This window comes from Anopheles darlingi, chromosome X (assembly GCF_943734745.1).
Source record: "Anopheles darlingi chromosome X, idAnoDarlMG_H_01, whole genome shotgun sequence".
Taxonomy (NCBI): domain Eukaryota; kingdom Metazoa; phylum Arthropoda; class Insecta; order Diptera; family Culicidae; genus Anopheles; species Anopheles darlingi.
The window spans coordinates 2,442,501-2,461,116 of record NC_064873.1 but is presented as its reverse complement, the minus strand read 5'-3'; the positions used below and the strand labels follow the sequence as shown (position 1 = coordinate 2,461,116).

General features: G+C 49.9%; 5 protein-coding genes across 10 annotated transcripts in view; 2 read left to right on the top strand and 3 right to left on the bottom strand.

Moving 5' to 3' along the window:
* The first annotated feature begins 205 nt into the window (after positions 1 to 205).
* Positions 206 to 2,587, top strand: LOC125959999 (E3 ubiquitin-protein ligase Hakai). Of its 2 annotated transcripts, none has more exons than XM_049693103.1 (2): positions 206 to 1,569; positions 1,649 to 2,587. In XM_049693103.1, the coding sequence occupies exons 1-2, from the start codon at positions 588 to 590 to the stop codon at positions 1,810 to 1,812; spliced, it is 1,146 nt and encodes a 381-aa protein (XP_049549060.1). In that variant the 5' UTR covers positions 206 to 587; the 3' UTR covers positions 1,813 to 2,587. The 2 variants fall into 2 exon arrangements, with proteins under 2 accessions (XP_049549060.1, XP_049549052.1); XM_049693095.1 differs by having other exon boundaries at positions 305 to 1,578; positions 1,649 to 2,471.
* A 245-nt stretch (positions 2,588 to 2,832) lies between these two features.
* LOC125960056 (probable phosphomevalonate kinase) lies at positions 2,833 to 3,650 on the bottom strand. Its single transcript, XM_049693222.1, has 2 exons — positions 3,458 to 3,650; positions 2,833 to 3,362 (listed from the first exon to the last, which is right to left on the bottom strand). Exons 1-2 carry the CDS (start codon positions 3,559 to 3,561, stop codon positions 2,885 to 2,887), a joined length of 582 nt encoding a protein of 193 aa, XP_049549179.1. The 5' UTR covers positions 3,562 to 3,650; the 3' UTR covers positions 2,833 to 2,884.
* A 520-nt stretch (positions 3,651 to 4,170) lies between these two features.
* On the bottom strand, positions 4,171 to 9,629 carry LOC125959972 (UNC93-like protein). Of its 2 annotated transcripts, none has more exons than XM_049693028.1 (8): positions 9,441 to 9,629; positions 6,534 to 6,616; positions 6,307 to 6,426; positions 5,800 to 6,205; positions 5,465 to 5,714; positions 4,944 to 5,377; positions 4,660 to 4,856; positions 4,171 to 4,570 (listed from the first exon to the last, which is right to left on the bottom strand). In XM_049693028.1, exons 2-8 carry the CDS (start codon positions 6,558 to 6,560, stop codon positions 4,445 to 4,447), a joined length of 1,560 nt encoding a protein of 519 aa, XP_049548985.1. In that variant the 5' UTR covers positions 6,561 to 6,616; positions 9,441 to 9,629; the 3' UTR covers positions 4,171 to 4,444. The 2 variants fall into 2 exon arrangements, with proteins under 2 accessions (XP_049548985.1, XP_049548994.1); XM_049693037.1 differs by lacking the exon at positions 9,441 to 9,629 and adding an exon at positions 9,209 to 9,341.
* Positions 9,630 to 11,880: 2,251 nt separating this feature from the next.
* LOC125960063 (uncharacterized) lies at positions 11,881 to 17,495 on the top strand. 4 transcript variants are annotated; one of them, XM_049693261.1, is made up of 3 exons: positions 11,881 to 11,904; positions 16,755 to 17,147; positions 17,217 to 17,495. In XM_049693261.1, the coding sequence occupies exons 2-3, from the start codon at positions 16,757 to 16,759 to the stop codon at positions 17,339 to 17,341; spliced, it is 516 nt and encodes a 171-aa protein (XP_049549218.1). In that variant the 5' UTR covers positions 11,881 to 11,904; positions 16,755 to 16,756; the 3' UTR covers positions 17,342 to 17,495. The 4 variants fall into 4 exon arrangements, with proteins under 4 accessions (XP_049549218.1, XP_049549191.1, XP_049549201.1 ...); XM_049693234.1 differs by lacking the exon at positions 11,881 to 11,904 and adding an exon at positions 14,965 to 15,026; XM_049693244.1 differs by lacking the exon at positions 11,881 to 11,904 and adding an exon at positions 15,044 to 15,155.
* A 136-nt stretch (positions 17,496 to 17,631) lies between these two features.
* LOC125960050 (derlin-2) overlaps positions 17,632 to 18,616 on the bottom strand; it is a 1,968-nt gene continuing 983 nt past the window's right edge. The window contains exons 5-7 of the mRNA XM_049693208.1: positions 18,589 to 18,616; positions 18,345 to 18,508; positions 17,632 to 18,270 (exon numbers count right to left, since the gene is read on the bottom strand). The exon at positions 18,589 to 18,616 is cut by the window's right edge and continues 95 nt beyond it. Coding sequence (XP_049549165.1) covers positions 18,177 to 18,270; positions 18,345 to 18,508; positions 18,589 to 18,616 — 286 coding nt within the window. The 3' untranslated portion in view covers positions 17,632 to 18,176. The remainder of the gene's footprint in view (positions 18,271 to 18,344; positions 18,509 to 18,588) is intronic.

Sequence of the window (18,616 nt, the reverse complement as noted above, 5' to 3'; positions counted from 1 at the left end):
ATTATTATGTTCTACTAGAAGCCACCTGTCTATCTAAAACACCTTGCCTTGGATTTTGGCATCGTGCATCGGGTCGTGTGGCAGTGGCTTTACAAACTCACCATCTGTTGCGGTTAGTGAGTACTGACATGCATATACAATATTCGCTAATTAAGTATTTTAAAGTGTATTTGCAGTGCATTTCTAGATGAAATCTCAAACTGTTACAAACAGACTAGAGTTTTAGTGGTGCTGCAGCTCATTTAAAGTTAGTTTTCCAAAGAAATCGCGAAACAAAGGTGACAAAATATGCAACAGCTTCTCACTCCTCACTACAACTGTCAAGTGAGCTGTCACGATCACTGTCGGCGATAGTGTGGACTGGGCTTCAATGAAATGTCAACATTGTTGAATTTAGATCCGAGGACGGAAAGTTTTGGTGCTAAAATTCACAAAACGTTTTTTGTTTGTACATCATACGCTAAAACGACGCACTTGGAACCTGCTTGCTTGTGTGATTGTTTGTGCCGGCCGGTGGTTTGATAGCGTAGTAAGAGAGTGGCAGTCAAACCAGTCCGTTCCGTGTCGGCATCACCCAATCGAACGATATGGATTCCGAAGATGGGGGAACCGCGAAGAAGGCGGGGCGGGGTCGTGGTCGGAGTCGTGGCACCCGGAGCCGCGGACGCGGCCGTGGCCGTGGGCGCGGGAAGAAGGCATCGCGCGTGATTTCTTCGGACGAGGAGGAAGAGCTGGCGTCACCCGAGCCGGAGAAGGAAATCGCTGAGGAAGTCCCCGCTGAGAAAGTTAGCAGTGGGAAGCAGCAGCGGCAGGCGGAAGTGGATGTAATCAAAGAACCGCCGGTATCCTCACCGGCGACGTTGAACCCGTTGGCGATACCCGACCCGGAACCGACTTTGACGCCAACTACCACCAGTATACCGCTCATCATTGACATGGAAGCGGACATCTCCCAGCTGGAGGCACCCACCTTCACTACAATCTCACGCGGCCCGCCCGAACCGATGGTGCGACTCAATTGGAACCATAAGGTCAATCTGATCGGCGAAAAGGTGCTGAATCCGATGATCTACTGCTGCGATCAGTGCGACAAACCGATCCTCGTATATGGGCGGATGATTCCCTGTAAGCATGTCTTCTGTCTACGGTGTGCCCGCTCCGAAACACTCAAGATGTGTCCACGATGCAAAGAGAAAGTGGTCCGGGTGGAGCAAACCGCTCTCGGCACCGTGTTCATGTGCACGCATGGTGGTACGCGGTACGGAAATACGGGCTGCAGACGAACCTACCTTTCACAGCGGGATCTTCAAGCTCACATCAACCATAGACATATTACAAACCCTCCGCCTTCGGAACAGACGGTAGTAGCTGCGACCGTTCCGCAACAGCAGCAGCTGAGTCAGCTAGACTTATCGCCTCGAAGCAAGATGATGCTCGAGAAGGGAGCACCGGTGACCAGCACCAATGGCATGTCGATGCGGAAAAACTCGGGATCGAATGAGTTCGACACATACAGCTACAACTACAGTAGTAGCAACTCCACTAGCGCCTACTCCATCAATCACTCCGGTAGTTCTGGTAGTCTCACAACCTGACTCGTCAATATTGTTCTGCGCTTTCACTAAACACATAACATTACTAATTGCAGGCACACAGCACTCCCAATCATCAATCGGTATCTCGCAACAGTCCCGTCCTGGATACTCGCCTTACGGACAGCAAGCTTCACCTCAGCATAGCGTTATTCCCTCTCAGGCCACATTGGGATCATCGTCACTGTGGATGCAATCATCCAACCAGTACTATCGTTGAAGTTTCTGTAATTGCGAAATCCGCCCTACGTGACTAAGAAATGACGAAAGCAAACGACTACATTTGTGTGTATGGTAATTTCTTTTACTGTATATTATATCACCCTTTAACTTAAGTTGCAGCAAATGCTCAGATGTAGAGCACTAGTTACGCTGTTTAGGTACCAGGAATTAATCGTCTAAATGAAGAGGCTAAAACTTGCGTTACGGCACTATTGTCGGCTAATTGTAGTTCGTAAAATTTTCGCTCTTCCTCTATCGCCCACTCACAACAGTACAGTGCCAGATAATCTAGATATGGTCAGCAAACCCTGTATGAGATCCTTATGCACTTTAAGGTTCGAATAAGGCCACGGCTTGGATGTTATCTAACAGTTAGTATTATTCATAAAGTTGGATCAACCCGTCGTATGCTATCAATACATCTTTGATTCGGGGTTTGATGGTTCAGCTAGCATTGATCAAATATTGTCTTCTGTGTTTTTAAAGACCGTATAGTTTTTTTTTATTATACGAAACAAACTCAAATATGATGTTGAAATTTAGTTTGAATATTGCCTTTTTGCTAATATTTCACCTACCTTTAATAGCCTAGATTCAAGATGCTTTGGTACAAATCGTCCCGAATAGAATAATGTAGAAATCCATTTCACCATTCATCATAAATCATCTAATAGCGTAATCGAATTTAATTTTTAGTTGTATGATTCATGATAAGGTAATTTATCAACTATGTGCGGCCGGTCGGGTGGAAGGATGTGTATGGTGCCTTTCCTTGCTGCGACACAATGTAAATAAATCACTAGTTTTGAATCAAAACTTCAACAAACCAGTTGGCATCCATGTATTTGGAGTTTCCGTTTGTGCATTTCAAGTTTTCACAGCAGTCATAACTACGATCAATGATACAAATAGCAAAAGATCCAGCTAGGACAATGAAAAGAGAGAAAGTATCTATAAATTTCCTTTATTTGTTTGTAAATTACCGCAATTGAATAAATAGGAACAAATCCAAACCAAACTCAACCAAACCTTAACCCTGATCTTGTATAGCATGAACCTTTTTAAGAGTGCTAACCGTTCGTGAGGGCGACCAATCGCTCTAGTATAGTTTCTATATCATCCTGACCGTTGTTGTCAATGCGCAGATCCCACTCGTCGAAATCATCCAGATCGCATTCCGAAGGCACGTCGTCAACACCCGCCTCGAACCGCCAGCCGCGCCCTAACCGTGTGGCGTCACTGGCCTCGATCCTTATCGTCCTGACGCGACTGGGTTTGAAGGTTTCGCGGAAAAACCGTACATCCGTTCGGCGGCGCACATCACTGACGATGCAGATTTCGCGATTCATCGTGCGACAAGCCTCCCGGCAAAACACCCCATAGTCCTCGTGGCGCTGTTCGTCGCTCCATACAATCATCTCCTTCCTGTAGTTCTCTTTGTAAGCACCGTCACTGAGCAGCTCGTCCAGGTTCAGCCCCTTTTGCGTGGCCCAGTACCGTTTGATCGGTTCCGAGATTCGTAGGATTTGCGCACGGTTGTGCCCGAGCCTAAGAAGGAACGATACGGAATGCGTGGCGGTTAGTGAGGTTTGACCAGCACATACCGAGAGCAGCTCTTCTCGTATTCTCGGTGGTATACGTACCGCTTTAGGAGCGCATCAGAAAGGTGGTCCTTGCCACATTTCCTTTTCCCGCTTACCAACAGAACGATACTTGGCTGAACGGATTCTTTGGCCACCTCGCTCATCGCTCCTAGGCGTTGAAGTCTTGCACTTGGAATGTGTCGAGGTGGAGCGACAGCGAATAACTTTCCCCAACCAGCAGGCTTTCGACGGCGTTGCTGTCTCTGAGATCTATCTTCTGTTATGACAGATCGCGTCTGGGCGCAACCAGTGAAATCTTTTTGCTTTTCTCTTTTTGGTTTGCGTTGCCAATAGAGTTGGTTATTGTATGAAACACAAATGCGGCTGTTACAATAACCCTTCAACACGTGCATATTTAGTTCCTTAAATAATTAACTGCAATTTGAGGAAAAAAAACAAAAAATATCCGTTAGAATAGATGCCAGAAGAATGAATTAAAAAAACAACATCAGATGTCCTCCCCCATGACTTCATGAGCCGCGGCCTAGAGGAAAACTGTTTGTACCTCCGGGGTATTTCCCGGGATATATTACAATTATTATTGTTCTGATTCTCCGGTTACCGCGCCGTAACACCTAATGTTTGTAGAGTGAGAGTAAAAATAATACAATAATAATAAAGAGCACGATTGCAACGTTATTCAATGTTTTAATTCTTCTTTTTTTACACGTAATAAACACGATACAGCGACACAAAACTAAGAACAGCGCCTGGACTATAGGAACTAGCTTTGCTTGATTCCGTTGTGGTTTATTCGGTTTGCATAAGTTGGTTTTCATCTTTAAGAATCTACACATGTTCAACTCAAACGGTAACCTTTCGATGACGACTAAGACGACAACGATGATTGGCGACGGATTCGAAACATTTTCCGCCGGCCGATAGACACCTCGGTGCGCTAGTTTGTTTCGAGCTTCGCCTTACGCCATAATTACAAAAAAAAAACAGCTGTTGTTGCTTCTGCTAGCTTTGGTTCTGCTCGCATGACTACAGATGCGTTACCACGATGTCCTCTTCGAGCTCATCCTTTTCGTCGTCCTCCTCGATCGCCTTCCGGTCCGCCTCGGTTTGCTGTTGCTTGGGAATTTCTTCCAGCTTCTTCATGCGCTTTTCCTGTTGTGAATGAGTGCGAGAGAGAGTAACGGCGTGTGGACAAGTGAAGTTGGTTGCATACGGCATACGGCCTGGTGCTCCTTGCATACCTTCTTTGACTGGTGTATTTCCACGATGGTGTAGCCGATCATACCGCACACCAGCACACCGAACAGCAGATACAACTTCATGCGGGCGCACAGGGCGGTCGAGTACGCGTAGGCAATGACAAAGCCGACCGATTCCCACAGTCGGTAGTTGGAGAAGGCGGCTTCCTTGTTGCGCCGGAACAGCGCACCATACAGTCCTACACAGGGGAGGGGAGGGAAGGAGGAAAGCAAAAAGTGTAGTAAATGCCAGCTAATGGTGCACGTGGCTGCACTAGCCCGGTTACCGTTGATCTGCGTCTGCCAGACTGCATCGCCGATTCCCCACAGACCGGACAGGATGAAGAAAACAATCTGGTGGTCGGGATGGGGTCTCCAGTATAGCAGATAGATGATGCAACCACCGTGCACGATTGCCCCTAGGATGATGATGACGACGCGCCCGATGTACTTCATCGCCGAGCCGAAGATGATCGAGCAGATCGCATTCACGACGCCAAAGCAGATCATCACGTAGCCGATCTGGTGGATACCGAGAGCGCAGGAAACGTACGCCTGCGTAAAGTCGGCCCCAATAAACGCCTGCTCCATGCCGATGAACACCGTGATCAGGATAAGCAGCTGCTGGTTGACCTTCTTCAGCTGCTTGAACGTGGCCGACAGCAGCTGCATACCGGAGATCTCGGTTGCCGAAATGGAACCACGCCGACGCTCACCATACCTGTCGATCGTAGCGCACACACACGGGGCTAGTTAGATTAGAACAGTCTAGGCAAAGTGCAAACAGGAAATAGGAGGACCGCATTACCGTGAGAGTGGATCCAGGAAGATCGCTATGATGATGACGGCACCGACGATGCAGGACAGGTAGATGGCCGATATTTCGTAGATCTCCGAATCGGGCGGCCGCTGCAGGTTGCTGTTGTCCGAGGTGCCGACCACGCAGAAGTTGGCACCACAGTAGCTCAGGGCATCGTCGTGGCTCGAGTGGCTGCTCGTACCGTTGAGCCCGTCCTCGAAGCTGGCCGGTGCGGCACCGTGCGCTCCACTCGACAGCACTAATGAACGAAAAAAAAACGGAGCGAGTGACCGAGTGAGTTTGCGTGTGTGTGTGTGTGTGCACCGTAGCTGGCGGTGACCTACCCAGGCTGGAGATGAGGTTGCCCCAAAGTTCGGCCGTCTGCCAGGCGAGAAAGAAGAACCCAAAGAAGCGCACAATGATCGCCTCGACCGGCTGGTCCGTCAGCTTGGCGTACACCTGGCCGAGCTGGGTCAGGTAGGTGGCCTGGCTGGCCCACATCGGGGCAGCACCCAGCCCGAGCAGTACACCGGCCGGTATCAGTGTGTAGAAGCGCGGGTAGAACTGGGAGGCAATGTACGGTGCGTAGCACAGCATGCTGAAGCACAGCGTCCACTTGACCGTCAGCTTGCGGATCACCAGCGTCGGCAGGAAGATGCAGGAGATGACGAGGGCGGCATAGATGACGGCCAGCGAAACCGTACCGAGGCTATCCTGGGCGTTGATCGATGACTGCAGGTTCGCGGTGCCCTAGAAGAGACAGCATGACAGCATTGGCAGATTGATTGGTCCACCGGGGTTCCAGGAGCCTCACGGAACACTCCCTTCTCCCTCTCCCTCTCCCCACATACCTGGAAGGCTGTAAACTGCACCATAAAGGCAAACGACACTGTGATGATGTTCTTGAGGATCCGCCATTTTTCGCCCTTTCGCAGCTGCACCTTCTCGCGCAGGGACGCTGAGTCGGCGTTCTGATGTGCCAGGAAAGAAGAAGAAGAAGAAGACGACGAATCAGAAGGAGAAGAACACCATCGGGGGGACACAAAAAAAAACGGAGAAAGAAAACCATTGTCCGTACCTTGTCGGTATCTACTGCTCCGTGCATTCTGACCTTACTTCTTTACTTCGTACCCCGGTGGGGGGAGACAATATGGCGCCAATCTGCACGGAGAAAGAGAGAGAGAGAGAGGGAGAGGGAGAGTGTGTTGCGGAGAATGTATAGACGTTAAAGGTATTCCAGGTTCCAGGGGTAAGGCATTCGCGATGATCGATCTAGAGGTTCAGAAGGGGCCCTGCTATTATCCTACGCTGCGATCTCCTTTCACTTAAGCCTCTCTCTCTCACACACACACACATACAAATATATATATGATCGACTTTATACTACTAGCCCACTACCTACTTCCGGGCACATCACAAAACCGGACGTCCGGTGGATCGCAGGTCGAGAGCAGGTGGTCTCCGGGTCTAGCGACTGGTTGGCTTTGATCGCGTGATGGACCCACCTGTCACCGAGACCATTGGGACCATTGTGACCAATTTGCACGTGTCAGCCACCTGCCTTCCGAGCGGAAGTTGAAGCTTCCGCCCTTTTGCCGACCTTCTCCCGAATCCGCTCGTTCCAGGGGTTCCGGAATCGAAATGTGTCACACGTCGTATCCTTGTTTCCACTTCCGGTGTGCGCGCTCGCGCTTGCGTGTGTGTGTGTGCCACGAAGGCTAGAGAACTCAGCTGGTGCTGCCGCTATTTGTGGGAAAGATAATGATGATGCGTTTCGTGAGATGCACCAAGGGGGGAAGGGGAGGGGGGGGGATGAGCAATGCGTACATTCACGACATACGCGAGGTACAGTGGACGGACAGAATTTGCGCACAACAATGAATGAAAGCGATCCAGAAGCGGTGTGGAGGGAGGGGGATGTGGCATTATGTGTGGCGGAACGTAGAACGTAGAATCGAAATCGCATCTCGAATGCGTGTACGAAAGGGAAGGGAAGTGGGTGGAGGTGATGGTACACACACACACAATGCGACCCCCGACCGTGATGATGGCCGACAAAAGAAACAATAATTTTCCATTTCAATTTGTCGCGAGATGAGATGAGCATTTTCCAGCAGCAGCAGCAGCAGCAGCAGCACAGCGACTCAATGGGGGTGAATGTGTATGTGTGTGTGTTGAATCCATTGTGACTTCCTCGCAAAAGGTGCCCTTGCGGTAAGTTGCAAAGATGTTTCGCTGATGCTGATGTTGCGCGAAAGATTACTCCCTCCGAGGGGGACAGGGTAGGCAGGGTGAGAGAGAGAGGGTGGGTGACAGGTCAGAGCATAGCCACCTTCTTCTTCCTCCCTCTCCTCGCTCGCTCCCCGCACATCTCGGTAAAAAACCGTAGGCCCCGTGGTAATGTGTTCATGTGTGCGTGTGTGTGTGTGTGCCTAGAGTATTCTGGATGTACGATGTCCGATGTGCGAGGAAGAGGTAGGAGAGCACACCTCAGGTGGAACCGAGGAAGGAACCAAGTGTGTGTGTGTGGGTGTAATTAGAATTTCCGCAAAAACCACGCCAAGCCACGTGGCGTTTCTCTTTCCCGCGCAAATGACAACTGTCGCTTCCCCCACGGAGAACCCTACGAGGCGGGAACTTGAGGGCCTCTGCCCCCTCCCCACCCCCTCCTCCCTTTCGGGTGACTCCCCTCCGTGCGACACTTGACTCTTGACTGGCGGCGTTTCGGGAACCAGGCCAATGCGTGTGTGTGCGTGTGTGCATGTGCATGTGTGTTGTACGTATGCTTCTGGGCGCGCGTTACGCTGAGTGATGAAGGGGCAGAGAATGTGAAGGGGGTCACATCTTATCTAGCCGTGGTTTGAAGGTTTATCTTCTCAAAACGACACAACAAACTGACGGACGGACGGAGGCTGCTAATCTGCTGCTAGCTCCTGTCCAAGGTGCACCCCCACCCCCAGCTCCGTACACGTGCCATCCCGATGCACCCGCTTTTCCCCCGCTCCGGTTGATGATGGGATTCGCGGCGAACCGCGAACACCCAAATCAGGTGAAGGTCAGTGCACGACCAAACTGCTCGCACGCTCGCGCGCGCGCGCGAGAGAGTGTGAGAAAACGCAAAGGGGGGGATGAGAAAAGGAGGTTTTAAGGAAGCGAAACGGGGTCGGATCGGGCCGCGATTAGCATGCAGGTCAGAACGCATGGCGCGGGAGGCGAAGGCGTTCGGAGGCACACGCGTATGCGCATGCGACGCCCCCACACACACACACACACACACACACACGCCCACGCGGAGCATATCCTGGCGCAAGGTCGTAGCGCCAGCACGCACCTGATTGATATTCCGGACGAACAGCACCCGATCGCTGATCGCTTGATCGTGTGCCTGTGTGTGTGTGTGTGTGTGTGTGTGTGGTCTCACAGTAGTCAGCTGTTGTGTGCAGAGGGCGGGCGTGAGACGTCACCCCTCTCGAAACCGCGAAAACCCTCGGGAGCCACCGAGAACAAGCAGCTGAAGAAAGCAAGAGCTGGAGAGAGAATATCCTGTTTGGGAGGCGTCCAGGACGCGCCAGGATTGCACTCCAGAGGCGTTTTGGCACAGATGGTGCATGTGTGCGCGCGTGTGTGTGTGTGTTGGCGAATAATACCCGCGGTTTTTTTGATTGCAGAAGATGGTATATGCGGACGCTTCCGGTCGCTTCGATTGACAGAAGACACCAAGAAGTGCTGGCTACTACTGCGCCAGCTACTTACACCTTTCAATCCTTTCAATCCTTAGATCCTGTTCCTCTCCTCTGTTGGACAACCGCACCAGCAAACACCACTACCGCACACACACACACACGCACACACAAACAATATTCGTTGCCTTTACTTTCTATTTTCACTGCACTTTTCCTGCTCCGGAAACGGATATGCCCCAAAAAAAAAACCCTCCGCAGGAAACAGGGGTTGGTTGGTTGTCGGCTGGTTGGCTGGTCCGTACCTATATGTATGTGCTCCACTCCACTCGACGTCGTACCACCTGCGCAACTCGATAGCGCTGCTGCTGAAGCTGCGGCTACCCGGCACCCGGCACACGAAAACAAAAAAGTAAGTCTTTCTGCGTTGCCTCCTCGCGAGCGACTAAACTGTAATCGGGAGCCCACCATCGGATGGAGAGATGATACGATGGCCCTCGCCCTCGCGCGCGCGCGCGGTCCCAGTGTTCGGAGTGCGCGTCGCCGGAGCCATTTTTCATCCGACGACGCGCGTCAACCGGTGGCAGGCAGGCGAGGCGAGGCGAGGGTGGCTGTGAGGTCAACCGAGGACCGGGCACCGACAAGTGCACACCCACCCTACACGGTGCCATACAGGTGAACGAGCTGGCGGCGGCGACGACAGCTACAGCGACGACGACAACGTTTCACGTCCGGATACGTCCGTGGTGCTTGAGTTGTTTATTGATGCGCACTACTGGTGTGTAGGAAAGGGAAGATTTGGCAGGGGGGGGAGAGTGTGAGGCCGAATCCCCGGGACGGACGGACGGTGCCCCTGGAACCATAAATACTTGACATAGCACACTGCCTGCCAGCTCGTCTTCTAGGATTTGCTTTCTAAGCTGCGCGACAAACAAGCTGTGTGCGCTACCATACTCCGCGGTAGTTACACACGTCCGTCCGGGCCATGTGAGTCTCGTGTGTCGTCATCGTCAACCAGCAGATAACCGGCCACCTCTCTCCTCTTTCTCCTCCTCCTTCTCCTGCGCTAGTCCATCCAAAGTTTACGGGACATGCCCCGGCCCGGCTCGGCCCGGCCCGGGCCGACTGAAGCTGATCCTCCGAAGGTCGCGCCGAAGTCCGAAGGCGCCGTAAATACTGCCTTTAATCCCTACCACTACCACATACACACACACACCACACGCACGCAGTAGCAGAAGGTTTGGAAAGAAAGGTGAGCCGGCGCGGGCTGGCAGGCTGTCCGGATTGTCCGCGTGTTGGATAGTGACGTAAAGCAAGACGCGCACTACTTGGTACTTGTATTTCGGTGAAGGCCTGTCTACCTCCTACCGCCACCCCAAGTGGATACCCCACTTCAAGTGCACCGACTACCAGGCTACCGACGACGCTACGATGAACTGGTGCGGAGTTGTTCTGACCAATCGGTGGCCGGATTGTACCGGTGAGTACCGGAGCGTCAGGGCTAACTGGTACTACTGCTCGGACCGTGGATGGTGGATGGTGGTGTGCGAAGTTTGGAGGAACGGAACACACGAAACCTTGGTTGATTATGCAGCTTTATTATCCCGCCGGCGCGGATGGTTCGGTACGGCCTCGAAGCCTCTGAAGCCTCCCGCTGCATCGAACCGGTGGATCGTGCGAATGCGCGTATCGATCGGCGCAGCGCACTGACCTTGATCCAACCCTCCCCAAAAAGGAGGGGAGGAGGAACCAAAGACCATCCACCAACAGTTTTTGGGGGGCCGAAAAGGCCGAAAAGCTGGCTCAACCAGAGATAAGCAACTGCTAGGAGGTGGAGCTGGAAGCTGGAAGCTGGCGAACAGGAGGACGGTCCAGATGAGTTTGCCCGCACCCCCTCACCATCCCCTTGCCAACCAGCATTTTCCAAACTCTGCTTGATGCAGAGATAGAGAGGAGATTAGCTGTGCGTCCGACTGGCATTATGCATTACGAGCGCACGTCGTATCATCGCCTCTCGTCTGCTAAGCCTCGCGCGTTTAGTCGACAGATCGCACACATACCTGGCTGCCTAGTGCTAGTAGTCGCAGATGAGTTGCCCCAAAAAAAACCCCTCCAAAGGATTGCAGCATGGGAAGCGATGGCCGAATGGTCATCACATAAATTGGCGTTCGATACAGTGTGTGACGTACACCGCAGCAGAAGCAGTAGCAGCAGCAGCTACACACACACATACGCCGGGGTCTGCCTGGTTGATGCTGAATGATCGCACTGGTAACGCACTGGACGACGACGACGACAACGGCGAAGGTTTTCATTTGATTTCCCACCATTGTACTTTTCCTCGCCTCGCCTTCCTTTCAGCCATTCTCGCGTTTTCCTCCCCTGCAGCCCCTGCACACACTCTACATAACGGAAAGGCGGAAAAGGGGGAGGGGGAGGGGAGAGGGGCCTCTTTTGATATCAACGAAAATGACAGCGACACATTCCCCGCTCCCCATCCTGGCCACCGCGGCCTATTACGTGGTTGCAGCGAGGTGCGTGGGTGAGTGCAGGTGAGTGAGATTGAGTGCACGTGCGTGCGTGTCTCAGAGCGCGGGCTCGCGTCGCTCGTTGGGTCGAGTAGAACAAAAGCGCGGACAGCCGGAAAAAAAAACAGCAACACGAAACCATAATTTTCCGCGCTTTTCCACCACGCGCGCGCGTCCCCGTGGGGTGTGTGTGAGTGATTGTGTGTAGGCTTTTCATTCTGATAATCGCACCTTTCGGTCGGTGAGCAGCACGTTGTGATGCTAAACAGCATTTGCTGCTTCATTTAATCAGCTTCCTGTGCGTGTGTGTGTGTGTGTGTGTGTGTATGTGCGCTCGCTAGGAGCAGTTTGCCTAGCGGAGGAGCGGCCAGGATCCGAGTCTAGATCGCCTCCTGTAGTATCAATCTGTGGAATTGGGGGTCAAAGCTAAAAACTATGCTTTAATGGTCACAAAGGATCATCGTGCGGCCTTAATAAACGTATCGTCTACTACAAAACATATGAAATGTATGGGAAATCACCATATACATAATATTCTGTTATATAATCTTGTATTTATGGGTGGGATATATGCCAAAAATGGTAACTGTCCATTTTGTCCATGCTTCGGGGTTCTGTTGTTTCATTGTTTTCGGAGATTTTCAACGAAAGAAAACTCTAATTAAGAAATTCCACCACCCACGCTTGCCGTCTTGTGTATGGTCCATGTGTGTTATAGATACTAGAATGGTTTAATTTCTTGCCATGGCACTCCCCACAATCTACAAGTATACGAATACGAATATATATGCAAGAGAACAGGGTGTAAAATAGTCGATTCCGTTAGCTGTAAAGTAAACTAGAAAACATTTCCCATTCCTTTGCTTCAGTGCATAAACAAATAGCAAAAAAAAAACCGAAGCGAAGCTGAGCTAATCCCGGAAGTGGAATCAAGGATACGCAAACCTCCACCACCACCACCACCACCACATTAATAAAGGTCATGAGTAACGAGATTTGTCTGCGGTCGTCGGTGGTCTCTGGATCTCATTTGGAATTACAACTATTTGTAAACGCTGTTTAAACATATTACCGTTAACGAACTGAACCGGCCTCGGGTCACCTCCCCCCCCATCCCTCCCTCTTCCTTGCTCAATCTACCAATGCCAGGGATCATCAGCAATAGGTGCCAGAAGTGAAAAATCGCTTCCCAGTGTGACGCTGTGTGTCTGTTCCCGCACTCTTACGAGAGCACGGCGCAGGATATGAATTGCTTTCGAGGTATGGATGGCAGCAGCAGCAGCAGCAGCAGTAGCCAGATAAGAAGCGATGAGGATAATTTATGCTTGAAAATTGGACGAACCAATGAGGGCTGGTCCCACTCCAGTCCACCCCATACCCCCTTCCGCCGTCACACTTTCCCTCTTCGCTCCTTAGTAGAGACCATTACGAGCAAGGCAATCATGTGTTGAACTGGTGAAGATGAATGTGTGTGTGTGTGTGTGTGTGTGTTCTAAGAAAACAGCAGATGAATTGGGCCCCTCGCCAGGCTCCTCAGCATGGTCACTAGCAGGGGTGGGAAGTAGCAGGAGGTGATAATATCCAAAATAGTATCGCTCGAGGGTTTTGCAGGTTTTTTTTTTGAAGTTCGTTAGCCTTCTAGCGCACTGGGGCAGTTGATGACTTTCCCCCAACCCGCACATCGATACATCGAACGGATGATGGTTGTGGACCACCATGGAGCGCAGCGACACGTACAGCAACATCCACGGACGGCCGCAGTGAGCGGTGTTGGTGTTTGGAGCAGAAAGCTGAGAGCTACTTGAAGGAATCGTTAGTCATTTTCATTAAGGCGCAGCTGGAGCTCCCAACCGCGACTGGGTGCCTCAGGTCTGGGAAAACAATCAACAAAGAAGAAGAAGAAGAAGAAGCAGAAAAAGACGAAGACGGAGAAGAAGAAAACATATCCAACCCAGAGGAATTTGAATATGGTTGAGCAGTAAGAAGACATGGGAAGCACTTAGCACGACGATTACCAAACCTGCCAGTACAGTAACCAAACGGGTAAAATCTCCAGGAAACGCCGTCTACCGAACGCGGCTTGGCGTATCCTTCAAGCATCCATACGGTACCGCGGACCGAAGACACCGATCCTCGGATACATCCATCGCCTTAAAGATTACGCCATGGTGTTCGAGTACATCCCGATTAAGGGGGGGTTTTAACCAACACATTTACATATTGCATGTTACGCTAGGCGCTTTTTCTCCGCTTAAACTATGCGATCCATCAATTACTTCTCGATCGAGCCAGCTGTGACTGGTGATGTCGATGTAGCGATGCCACTTTCCCCTCGCACTATCGCACTCCCCAATATGAGCAGCGCAGTGTTTGTATGCGGAAGTAAAGATGGGGCAAGAGCGTTAAAAGAAGGAAGAAAAAAAAATGGAGTTGACCATGGAAAAACGGAAAAGCTAGCTGCGGCCCCACAGCGTGACGAATCATCCTAATCGTCCCGCGGGCAGGGCAAAGCACGAATGCACACAAATTTGGTCTGCAACCGGCATCTGCGAGGATGGCACAGTTATCTGGGCAAGAGAGAGCGAGAGAGAGAGGGAGAGAGAGAGAGAGAGAGAGAGAGAGATAGAGAGAGAGAGTGGAAAAGTTGGGGAAAAAGTATAAAGTTTGATTTGATGTTTTGCCCTCGACACCGCCGACTGCGACGGGAGTTGTCGTTGTGGGAAAGGAAAACGACAATTATCGCTGTTGCTGGATGTAGTCAACGATGAATATGTCAAACTGGAAGCACAGCTTGCGCGCGGATCCATAATGTAGTCTCGTGCTTTGGTTTTCCTTTTTATTTTGTTTGCATGGCTAGGATTTTATTAAAAAAAAAGGAAAACAAACTGAAACACAACTGAAACAGCTACACTAGGGCTCGAAACAGAGATTAAAGGTTTCTAAATTCAAATGCAAACCGTTACCAATGTAGCTCACCTCGCGCGCTGGAAAGAATCCCTCACTTCTATTAGCTGTTTCGCACCAGGGTCCGCAAGCAGATCCGAAACGAAAGTTGTTGTGGGATGATCTCAGTTCCTTTGGAACACAGGCGCTAGGACGTCGACGTGTGTGTGTATGCGCCATAAGAGGCATGAACCGCGTGGAAAGAGGCGGGAAACATCGAATATCGTTCATCTCGTTATCGTGCGAAGTGCTGGTGGCGGTCCTGGCGGTTGTCTTGTGCGCAGGCACGCTCGCTTTCGCCGGACAAAACTCCACGGTACACGAACGGCACTACGGATGGTATATAAGCAGCAGACGATGACCAGTCTAATAAACAGTCCTGCTGAGTGAACAGTTCGCGCAGCAACGTAACAATACCTGGTAGGGATACAGGAAGAACACACACACACACACACACATACACGCGGAGTATATCACTTCACGGACTTTGATTCTTTTCCGGAGGATCGAGACCACCGGAGCCGGAAGCTGGCAAGTAAGGTGTTCCCGGTGTGTGACACTTTTATAGTGGTTATCCTTGGCACTGTGCTTTAAGCGAAACAGCGAACGAATCGCTCCAATTACTTGGCGGTGAATTGGAAACGGATAGAACCAATTGCACTAGGATATGCGATATTTCCTGTTTGTAGGCGACGGTTCGAAGCAAACCCATTTCGAACTGCGAGAGATCGTGGCGTGTGGCTTTGCGTGATCCTTCGTGTTTAATAAGCATACTCGGCATACTTGCAAACGGTGCGATTAAAAAAAAAAAAAAAAAAACAAAGAAAACGTGCCGTGTGGATCGGTTCTAGATGAGATCAAAAACTCAATTAGTATAAGCTATGATTCTTCGAGTGCCAACGATACGGCAAGCCGTCCCAAGTACTACTAGCGGGCAATGACCACTCAACTGCAATCAATTTCGTACTTCGTGCGCCAACATATGTCGGAATCATGTTCCTTTTGCAAATGTTCACCGTGCACCGATGTGTTTTGTTCAATCAATTCACCAAATTCAATCCATGCAATCGCATGAATCACTTTGTTGGGCTAATGGTGTTGTTAAGAACGTTTCCATCACGTCCTAGAATGGTAGTAGACGCGCATTGTACATACAAATCGGAGGAGCATAGCTGTCGTTGGCTCAGCATAGCCACGGTTCAAATAGGAATAGCGTTAGCGGTTACTAAAAGGATCCATAATTCCTTCCATTAGAGAAAGGACACGCTGAATCTATTAGTTTGTTAAAAAGGGTTATTACGGGAGTGTGTACTGGCCAATAATTGTTGCCTGCAGGCCTCCGGTATAAAGCATGAAGCGCCTTTCGAAACACCATCTAGTTAAGCGGATAAGTGGTTTGCATATTTTAGCCCAGGGTCCGGGACCCTCCATATTCTCGTAGCCCAAGCACTAATCCCTGAAAACGGTCCCATTCGCCGTTGGATAGGAGTGTGCGCTAATTAATCCTTTTCCCGAAATATTATGCTGTTGGTGGTAAAAAAAATAAGGAATTACAAAAACAGCTAGGGACAGTTTAACGGTCTGTCGACCCGAGAAGAGCGACCGATTTACTACTGGCTGTACCAACCAAGTAATCGGCAAGTGACGATATGAGCCCAATTTCATGAGCGTGTCATTTGGTCGAACAAACAAGCCGAACGCCAACGAGCGGACGGTGCCGACAGAAATAGGCGATACAGCAGAGGATGCACCCGACAAGCACTAGGCAAACAATGTTGAGCGTGCAATAAAACTGGCAGGATGGCGAAGCGATATGCGCCTCGCCATTGTCGCCAGCTTGAAACGCGTCCCGGAACACGAAAAACTATTACGAGGAGTTCTGTACACTCTTGAGCGAGCGCAGAAAATACTTGTGTGAAAATAGAAGTAGATTCTTGGCTCAACAGCAGGTCCTTAGCGAGGAAGCAATTAGACAAAAGTCACGGATTCGCTAGTATGCCCGTGGCTATGATAGCATTACATTACTCAACACACCGCTGCAGTCGGCATCGTTCCAGGCCGAGGAGAAAGATAAATGGAGGACACGGTGAATAACTTCAGGGCCGCTAACCCAAAAATAACATTTGGTTTCCTTTACTTACTGCACAGATATGAAGCTGTACCGTTGCATCCTTTGCTTGGTCGTTGTGCTATTCGTCTCTGTTTGGCACGCCCATAGTCAGGACTCTGAAGAGCGATCGCTAGCGAACGTGGCCAAACTACAGGCCCAAGGCAAACCGCCGGAGGCGATAAGCATCGGCTTATTGGGCGCATATGGCGATGGCAGTAATCAATTCCTGCTGAAGCAGAGTGAGGAATCGTCACGCCGGCTCTCACCAAAGATGAACTACGAGCTGGAGGGTGAAAACATGCTAGCATGGTTGGGCAACGTACCGGTCCAGCCTACCGGTGAAATGAAGCGCAGTTGGAACAGGATGAATGCTGTCTGGGGCAAGCGAGTCAACGGTGGTCGTCGCAATGCCGGTTGGACCAAATTTGGCGGTGAGTTACTCATATCCTCTCTGCGATGAATAGTTCCCTTGTCGTATTTTGACGTATTTTCAATTGCAGGATCCTGGGGCAAACGTGAACCGGGTTGGAACAATCTCAAGGGTTTATGGGGGAAGCGCGCTGAGAAGTGGGACAAGCTAGCCTCGGCTTGGGGCAAACGACAAGAAGTTAGCGAATCCTTTTAATAAAGCCCTAGGTTATTATTTTCGGTTTGCTCGTTTGCTAGCCCTTTTCAATACACCGTTAGGGGCTGCTTTCTATACATTATATTCAGTCAGAGCAAAAAGGAGTTTGCAGCTGCATCACTTGCAATACAAAACATAAAATTCCCATGCTTCATTGGGCACATTGCCATTTGTTCGAGTTGTATGCGACATGCAGGAATGGTAGATGCGATGTTCATGGAATACGCTGAAGTTATATCAAATAGGATCGTTATTTACGAACCACGTAAAGATCAGTACTCACTATAAAATCTAATTGAAGGAAAGATAGTATTATTTTTTTATCTAATTGATCGTTTTACAAACTACTACACCTTCCTCCCTACCCTTCGGGAAGCAAGGCTATGGTTTGTGGCGCCTACTCGTCTTTTTTTATCGATAGACTCTTAGATGGTGTTACCAATTATACAACCGGTAAAGATTGTCGAGAAAAGTGTTAATGTTCAGTGTTACAATCTGAAATGAATTGGCAGCAGAGCTAATAAATCGGTTAATTCAATGGAAACGCAAACGTATTTCTTGCAATGAAAATTCTAATGAAAATCAATCAGGCTTAGCCCGTTGAATGATGAAATCAAAGGGACGATTATTAAACTGAAATTTGTGAACAAATATCAACTTGAATCAAAGATGACTTAGTATGCTACGTTTAGTTTCGGTATTACATCTGCCAGTCGATATTTTTCAATGATCAGCGATGGTTGATGGGCGCCCGCATTGCGGAATGCTTAAATTAAATTTGTAAGAATTTATATTTTTAACGGTTTTACGGTCCGTATCCCTGCGAGAACCCTGCTCAATTGTTTCGCCTCCAGTTAAAACCACCGGGCTGGTCTTCCGGCAAGGGTACATAATTTGGATCGTCTGGGACCTCATCAAATAACAGTTTACTGAAAAAGAAGTTTTTGCATAAAAACGGTAACGGTAAACGGTAGTAAAGAGGTAGATGTGTTTTCATACGTACAGAATTCTTGGTGTTTTCAGTATTTTCATACCACCGGTTTGGTTGGGGAACACATCCTCCAAAAAGTAATAAATATGCCCCACGACTATACCAATCAGATCGACCCAAATGGTGTTGCCTATGAGCACGGAAAAGCCAAGCAGCACCCACGGTAGATATGGTGCCTGGAATGTCGGAAGCAAAATAAACATTACGAACATTTCGAAAGAAACTGACTTACGATAAATTTAGCGTAAAACATTACCTGAAAGTTGAGCACTCCGAAGAAATTC

Excerpts from the sequence above, each read along its gene's own strand:
- LOC125959999 (XM_049693095.1), top strand. The coding sequence starts at position 588 with ATGGATTCCGAAGATGGGGGAACCGCGAAGAAGGCGGGGCGGGGTCGT. Across the intron at positions 1,579-1,648 it reads CAATCACTCCGGTAGTTCTG|GCACACAGCACTCCCAATCA; the intron begins GTAGTCTCACAA and ends TACTAATTGCAG.
- LOC125960063 (XM_049693261.1), top strand. The coding sequence starts at position 16,757 with ATGAAGCTGTACCGTTGCATCCTTTGCTTGGTCGTTGTGCTATTCGTC. Across the intron at positions 17,148-17,216 it reads CGGTTGGACCAAATTTGGCG|GATCCTGGGGCAAACGTGAA; the intron begins GTGAGTTACTCA and ends TTTCAATTGCAG.
- LOC125960056 (XM_049693222.1), bottom strand. The coding sequence starts at position 3,561 with ATGAGCGAGGTGGCCAAAGAATCCGTTCAGCCAAGTATCGTTCTGTTG. Across the intron at positions 3,363-3,457 it reads TCTGATGCGCTCCTAAAGCG|GCTCGGGCACAACCGTGCGC; the intron begins GTACGTATACCA and ends GTTCCTTCTTAG.
- LOC125959972 (XM_049693028.1), bottom strand. The coding sequence starts at position 6,560 with ATGCACGGAGCAGTAGATACCGACAAG. Across the intron at positions 6,206-6,306 it reads TGCAGTTTACAGCCTTCCAG|GGCACCGCGAACCTGCAGTC; the intron begins GTATGTGGGGAG and ends TGTCTCTTCTAG. Across the intron at positions 4,857-4,943 it reads CTGGCAGACGCAGATCAACG|GACTGTATGGTGCGCTGTTC; the intron begins GTAACCGGGCTA and ends TCCCCTGTGTAG.